This window comes from Formica exsecta, unplaced genomic scaffold (assembly GCF_003651465.1).
Source record: "Formica exsecta isolate Colony F162 unplaced genomic scaffold, ASM365146v1 scaffold2, whole genome shotgun sequence".
Classification (NCBI taxonomy): Eukaryota; Metazoa; Arthropoda; class Insecta; order Hymenoptera; family Formicidae; genus Formica; species Formica exsecta.
The window spans coordinates 1,506,089-1,513,692 of record NW_021849297.1 but is presented as its reverse complement, the minus strand read 5'-3'; the positions used below and the strand labels follow the sequence as shown (position 1 = coordinate 1,513,692).

Here is a 7,604-nt window from a genome sequence, read left to right as displayed (position 1 = left end):
ATTGATGTGTTTGATATAATAGGATTATCTTGATAAATAATACGAAGAAATGCCTTTTTGATCAAGAAAAATTATTCCTATCTGGGACGTCCTGCATCAGGATTTTTTCGGTCTGTCTATCCCAGCTCGGGACCCTTATTCATCTCAGGTGGCTGGCTTGCATCCGGCAAACCTATTGTTCACTAGTTAATGAAACTCGCCTGGCTACGCCAACTTTTATCGCAGATATTTCAATTGCGAGCGAGAACAATTGATACACACAGCCTATAGATACATCTACAATGGAAACATTCGGCACCTTATCGCTTATAGATATCACATCATAATTTAGCGATGAGAAAATCAATTGTTTTAAACTGAGTATTCTATATCAATTGCGTAACATTTTAAAAGTTACTAATATCTTTTGAACGCATATATGCATCTGTTTTACAGTTGTATCAAACATATTATTATGTAATATATTGACGAAGCATCTTATGTGATTCTAATGCTAATATCCAATGCAAATATTGTTTATATAACTTAAATTGCAACTCAGTGTTTCCTTTTCAAATCTTACGAAACAATTCGATTACCTACTTCACAAACGGTGTTTGGTAAAAGATGTTCAGTTAACGTTATTAGAAGATATTTTCATTATATAAAACAATATGATTATTACATTATGGCTAAGAGCAACCGATTATTATAAATTTTAGTTTTGAAATTATTTTAAATGATCTATAATTTACTACAAAAAAATTTTTTAATAAAAATTATAATTTTATGTGCTGCATATTTTTCGATATATGTAGCTTGAAATATATTTTGTACATGCATATATTTTACTTCTTCAAATGTCTCCTGTATATTACATGACATGTAAAATTATATGTCGAATTTTAAATTTCTAAAGTTCTAAAATTCTCAAATTTTTTCGCGAATTATGGATCATTTAAAATGGACTTTAGTATATTAATAAAAGAGACACATATTTGATATTTTGTAAAAATATGGTAATTTTATTTGTACATTAGTGCTCTGTTGTATAAATCTTATCACATTTCTTTGTATTGATATCACATAAATGATTATGACGATCAAGATTATGGATTTGGAATGCGGAATATTTAACGCACTTTTCGAAGAGTAACGATTACAATTAATGCATTTTTTAGATGTCAGCCGTAATTATCGCAGTTGCTGCGATCAACATTGCATCTGCGTCTACGCTAAAATTATTTGACGAAAAAGACTCTCGTTACGAGCGAGTCTCTCTTACTTTGCTTATATTTTTTTTTTCAACTTTATCCCGTACATTATATCAAAATGATAAATATCTGCATCTGTTTACTTGAAACAGCCCGGAGCCTAAAATTCAACGCGCGATTTAATCCGACTGTTTTCCGTATCGCCTTATTATCTTTGTTGCTATGCACGATATACACGAGATATATTACGATAAAATTTAATGCACCGCGACTAAGTCCGCAGCTGGTCTGAGCAATTCGCGTTTCGAGAGGCCATGTATCTTGGCGGATGTTTGCACGCGTGTACGTAACCGAAGCGTTCGAGTTGTATGCGAGAAAACGGACAACGGAAGAGAAATTGATATGTATATTTAACGCCGACTTGGCTTGCATTTAGAACACTGAGTATCCTTCCTCCGAGTATTTTGCATTTCCAATAAAATGTTACAATGCGTTTTTGCGTACATATGAGACGTATTTCGCAAAATACGTGTCTTTCCCTACTCGCGCTTACGCCGATAATTGGGTCGATGGTAAAGCAAAATGTCGCGCGGCACGGCGATAATGCTTTTTGTTCTTTCAATAAATGATAGCGATGATCCAGTGGCCATCGATTTCCCGGCTTAGACGGGATTATAAGAATAGCGCGCGCGAGATACGATGGGAGCTTGCAATACTCGCGCTTGAAACAGCCGCTGCGGACGGAAACGAAATTACGCACCGTGAATGCATCCGATCGATTGCTGAGAGAAACGAGTTTAGCCCAGCGCGGATCTCCTTCCTGTTCCGCAATGAATTTCCAAATCCAGAATTCTCGCTCTGACGGCCGTAATCAGACTGAGTTTTCCACCTCATATCTCTATCTTTGTTTCTCTGTCTCTTTCTCAACGAACAATTATGCCAAGAGCGGACCCTTCGCGTATGGGGATTTTGTATTAGTCAATAGATAATAGTTACCGCGCGCATTCAATTGCGACTTGCGATGGCCCATGAGGGATGTATGTTGGTCGTCGCATAGGCCCATTTTAAATCGAATGAAATCATTGCAACTTCTTCCGTAAAATCCTAACGGGCTGCTGATGGACTCAGCAAAGAATCTGAACGAACGAGCGTGAGAGCACGCGCCGCCGGGATCCAATAGACAACCAGCCTGTTTTTCTCCTCCGTTAGGATAAAAATCGGAATCGCCAATCGGTGCCAAAAAGCCGAGGAAACCGCCATTCGTATGAATGATCTCCACGTACTTCGCGTCGTCGCTCGATATCCTGGATCCTGGACCCGCTGAGCTAAAACCGGGGAAAGCTGGATCTAATCCTGAAACGACATAGAGAGTCGCATTATGTCATTAAATATTGATAGTTAATTGACTATCGACATAATTAACGTAATTCTACTTAATGTAAGAAAGAATATAAATATCGCGAGCATTATGACATATCTATATTAAAAAAATATATATCATGAAAAATATTATATTTTTAAATAAGAAAAAAAGAAAAATGAAATTATGGTACTTAAATAGTCTGTCAAAATCTATGAAATTTAATGATATTCGACAAGAAAGTGATTTTCTGTATGCTTACATGCATAACTTAACTAATTAAAATATAAGAAATACAATATATATATTACTTGTTTTGTAAAATATCTTTAATCGAATATCTTATCAGATTCATGTAATTCATTAAAAACTTACCCACAACAAAGCCGACTTCGCCCTGGGCATTGCGAGCTGCTAATCCAGCTACATGGGCACCAAGAGAGTGACCGATCAGTATGGTTTTCGACAAATCTATCCCTTGCTTCTCGAGGAAATCAATCATAGTGGAGACGAATTGACCGACCATGATAACACGGTTGCTAGCCCAAATATAAGGCCTACGGCTTATGCTGCCCCAATCAACGACGATAACATTAGAATCTTCATTCTTCAAATAAGCTACAGCACAAAAAGCAACAAACGTTGACAATTTAAAATTTTGATATTATCTTCTGATGTAAACAAATTTTATATTTATTTGCATAAAGAAATTGCATTCTGTATTTTTTGTTAATAATCCTTCATTGTGGCAAACATACCGTCGCGAATCAGAAAACACGCTAAACTACCCCGAGAATTCATCCATCCGTGAGTTATGAAACGCGTTGGTTTGGTAGGATCAAAGTTGCTATACTTTAGAGAATCCTTATCATTGACATAAAGTGTTCTTGGTATGGTAGGATTTTTTTTCGTGTATAGGAAGAAAAAGACACGATTTGCGATATTCATCTGAGTTTCGTATAAATTCTCCATGTCGTCATCCAATGTTAGTTTCACCAAATTCTCATTATCGTCGTACATATACGCTGTCGTGTTTTCAAGTAATGCGTAATCCATTGGAGTGAAGATATCATTATTATAAGATTTCTCTTTGACTGGAAGCCCTATACAACCAAGACATAAAATTCTTAATGTATGATGTTATATAAAATGAAAAAGACAACTTCTTCGTGTCATTGAATTTTAAAGATATTTAGTGCAAAAATTTCATTTTTCCACTATTTTTCGCGAAAAATACGATAAAATATTTTTAATATAAACGTGTCATTACGCTCGAGATATTTACATTTCGAAAATATCAAATTTCTAAAATATATTTTATTACATAAAATTGTACTATCGGTTTTCTTTAAAAAAACTATTTGCCTCCAAGAAATAATAGAATATAAGAAAAAGAGAGGCATATCACTTATAAATAAAATAAAAATATATTGCACGTAAAACGAATTTATATTTAGATTTTAAAAAATTAATGTGTAAACGTAAAATAACGTAAAAATTCGTTTTTTTCTTAGGGAAATATTATAGACAAATATTATTTTTACCAGTCGTGGTGCAGATGAGCAAGAAACCAATCAAAACACGTGTTTCCATATTTGTCGTTATTCTACTATTAACATTGCTCGTACGGCCGCTTATAAAGCGATTACATTGAGCTATCTTAATATATTACAGTTATCTTAATATACAATTTTAACGATAAGATAAATGCCTATCTCTTCTTTTTGCAACTGTATCGCAACTATGCTATTGTCCGATAATATCTGAAATGTCCAGTTCGTGTCACAACTACATACATAACATTTATACGCATATTTTCTGAATTCTAAAATTTCGTTTATCTTGTTCCTTTAATTTTTTAAGTCAAGTTACTTTTTTAGATATCGAACAATATATAAGACTGTATCAAGTGCAAAACAGAGTTCTAACTTTAACCATATATGATTCTGAATTCTATTTCAATTAGAAAAAAAAAGATTTTGATAAAAAAGAATTGGCGAGAGAGAGAGAGAGAGAGAGAGAGAGAGAGAGAGAGAGAGAGAAAGAAAATCTCTGAAAGACAATACTTATTTATTATCGCAAGCAAACTCTAGTACGATTAAATTAATAGACTTTGAAAAACGTTCTAGCAAAAACGTTTCCAGTAAATTCTAACAAAAACAAATGCAATTACGGAGACTCGCTATCGGATACTTAAATTATAATTTCGAGCAACACACACGATTCAATTTAACAATTTTACAAATTTTTAAATGGTTTTTTCTTATTTTTTTAACCAGGGATTATTATGAATCGTTGAAAATAATGAGAAAGTCATTATTGATATAAATAATGATCATTGAATTTATGATAGAAAGAAAAGATTGTCATGTATAAATCTCGATTATATTTGATTATTAGATATTAATATCATACTATTAGTTATAGATATAGCCTTCAGAAAAGATAATAAAATATATTTAAGAATTAAAATACTATCTATATCAGAAAATATTAACAAGAAAAAAAAGAGATCAATTTCTATAGAAAAGATATAAATTTATAAACGATCAAAAAAAAAAAACAACTAGTAAATGTACTTAAAAGAAAAATAACTTTTATTTTTGAATCTCTAGAAGGAAAACTGAGAATGTTTCAAAAAAAAGAGATACATCTTGAAAAAAATTGTAAATGTAATTAGAGCAGACAAGGAAATAAAAACAATTAATAATTAAGAGATAAAGCGACACTTAAATAAATTTTTAAAAGTTCATTTTTTATTAATAAGAAATCCGCAGAAATCATATATTACTTATTGAAATAATTTACATCAAATTTTACGTACATAAATTTAATGTACATGTAGTCAAAAAAGAAACTATCTATTTGTAAAGTAAGCGCCAGATCAGCATATCTTTAAGAATATCAATGAAAAGAGAAGTTATTTATCTAATAATAATATCGATCTTGATAAGATGTTATTTATTTTTTCAATGTCAATTATCCGATTCGCGCCGCCTGATTTTACTATCATGTTGAGATTTGTCATTTTTACGCATGTGTTTTGTGCCATAAATTTGTTTTAATCCTTATAGATTATTTGATACGATTAATCAATAAATGTTATTAACTTGACAAAGATCTCTGTTAAGATTTAAAAAATAAAAGAATTAAAAGAATCAATCAAAGTAATGCAGAAATATTAATGGATATTTTATCAAGCAAAGAGTGAGAGAGAGAAAGAGAGAGAGAGAGAGAGAGAGAGAGAGAAGGATCGCACGCAAAACACTAAAAATACGAAAATGCAAATTAATACAGCGTAACAATTCGATAAATCATTTAAATTTAAATAATAAATGTATTTAAAATATAATATATGATCGGTTAGTTCACACATATATTCTCTACAAACACTTCAATATATCCCTTGAAAGAGTTTAACATTTTAAGTAAATTTATTATTCTCTACATATTATTATATTAATTATCGAGTTAATATCGGGTTAATGATATAATTAAGCCATCAAGTAAATGGAGTTTTTATGCAATTCACGCTTTAATTGTAACTTTATTTTGGACAATCAATCATTTGTATATCAATCTTGTTATCTGCATTATTAATCATTCTTATAAAACATCGATAAGCATTAAATATTCATATATAGTAATATGTATACATTGACTTTTTGATTGCGTTTTAAAATATCATTTGCATTAAACATATATTTATGTGATAACATGATACACGTGTAAGAACAAATACGTTCGCTTTCAAAAGATATAATAATGCATTCAAGTTCACGATCCAAGGAAAAATAAAGATAAGCTTTAAGCAAAGCAGAAACAAATATATTTATTTTGCTCTCATAGTAAGCCTAATCTAGTAAACGATAGTTAATTATATAACAAAGATAATATATAAAAAAAAGTTGAAAGAGAGAGAGAGAGAGAGAAAGAGAGAGAGAGAGAGAGAGAGAGAGAGTAATATTTAAAAAATAATACTGTTTATATATTTTATATTTTAATAAGTTAACGCGAATTAAAAAGATATTAGTATGTCAGTTTGTCATATCGATATATGTTCAATTTACGGCAATAATCTTTTTTATTGATGTTGATTTAAGATGGCAAAACATTGGAAAAGTGCACCGAGTTTACAATATGACTATATTGATGTCTATCTATGGTATAATCAAAACACATTTCGCGACGTACATAAATCTCAGACGGGCATCAATGTCAAACATCTGACGAGGATTTCCGATAATAGACGATATCGGAGCATCTGATTGATCAATCGGTATTTCGCTCCGCATGCGTCTTCGACTCTCGCAATGTTGAGAGTGACATGTGGGAGAAACAACTTACATGTGTGTTAAATGGCTAGGAAAGCGCCCTTCTAAACACGTGTTTTCCCACCGAGACATTTAATTCGCTCGTGCTCGCGGGTTTTATTCGTAATTGAGTCCTACGGCGTGGCCCCCGTGTCGCGCGTTTACGTAAATTTTAAAATATTCTAATTAGTATAATGAAATTAGCGCACTTATGAAAATTTCGTTTCATTAGCCGGTACGAGGAAGGCGACGTTAACGTGTCTATGAAAATTTTCATTTGCACATTGACGCGAGAGACTGTTAAACGAGCGCAGGAGGATTAAGAGACGGAAACCTGTTGTGGCGTGTGTTCTTTTTAAAAGCCACGGCGGGTTCTCACCCTCGGCGGTTACATTTCTCAGACAGAGAATCAAACAGGTTCGCTTGCACAGTGCGCGGGATAAAAACCAGTTTTAACAATCCGCTTGAAATTTTTATTGTACACAGTGTGCGCTTCGCGGGATGCATCCGATACAAATACTAACCGATTTGTAGCGGCTATTCGCCTTTGTTCCGGTGCGTTTACGGATGTTGAATATTAAAATGAGATAGGTTTATCGGAAAAATCATATTGGAATGCGATCGGCTTACATTTTCCCGCAAACTTTTCGTTTACTTTCGACTATCACGTTATTTGCAGACTGATGTACTCTAATATAATTATCGGCAAGTTCGTATTAGTATATATATATATATATA

At 32.3% G+C, this 7,604-nt stretch overlaps 1 protein-coding gene across 1 annotated transcript in view; it reads right to left on the bottom strand.

The window, feature by feature from the left end:
• Positions 1 to 2,067: 2,067 nt before the first annotated feature.
• The window catches only part of LOC115234496 (pancreatic lipase-related protein 2-like), a gene marked incomplete at its 5' end in the record, with an annotated part of 8,080 nt that continues 2,543 nt past the window's right edge, over positions 2,068 to 7,604 (bottom strand). The window contains 4 exons of the mRNA XM_029805629.1: positions 2,068 to 2,546; positions 2,929 to 3,171; positions 3,312 to 3,656; positions 4,098 to 4,212. Coding sequence (XP_029661489.1) covers positions 2,128 to 2,546; positions 2,929 to 3,171; positions 3,312 to 3,656; positions 4,098 to 4,212 — 1,122 coding nt within the window. The remainder of the gene's footprint in view (positions 2,547 to 2,928; positions 3,172 to 3,311; positions 3,657 to 4,097; positions 4,213 to 7,604) is intronic.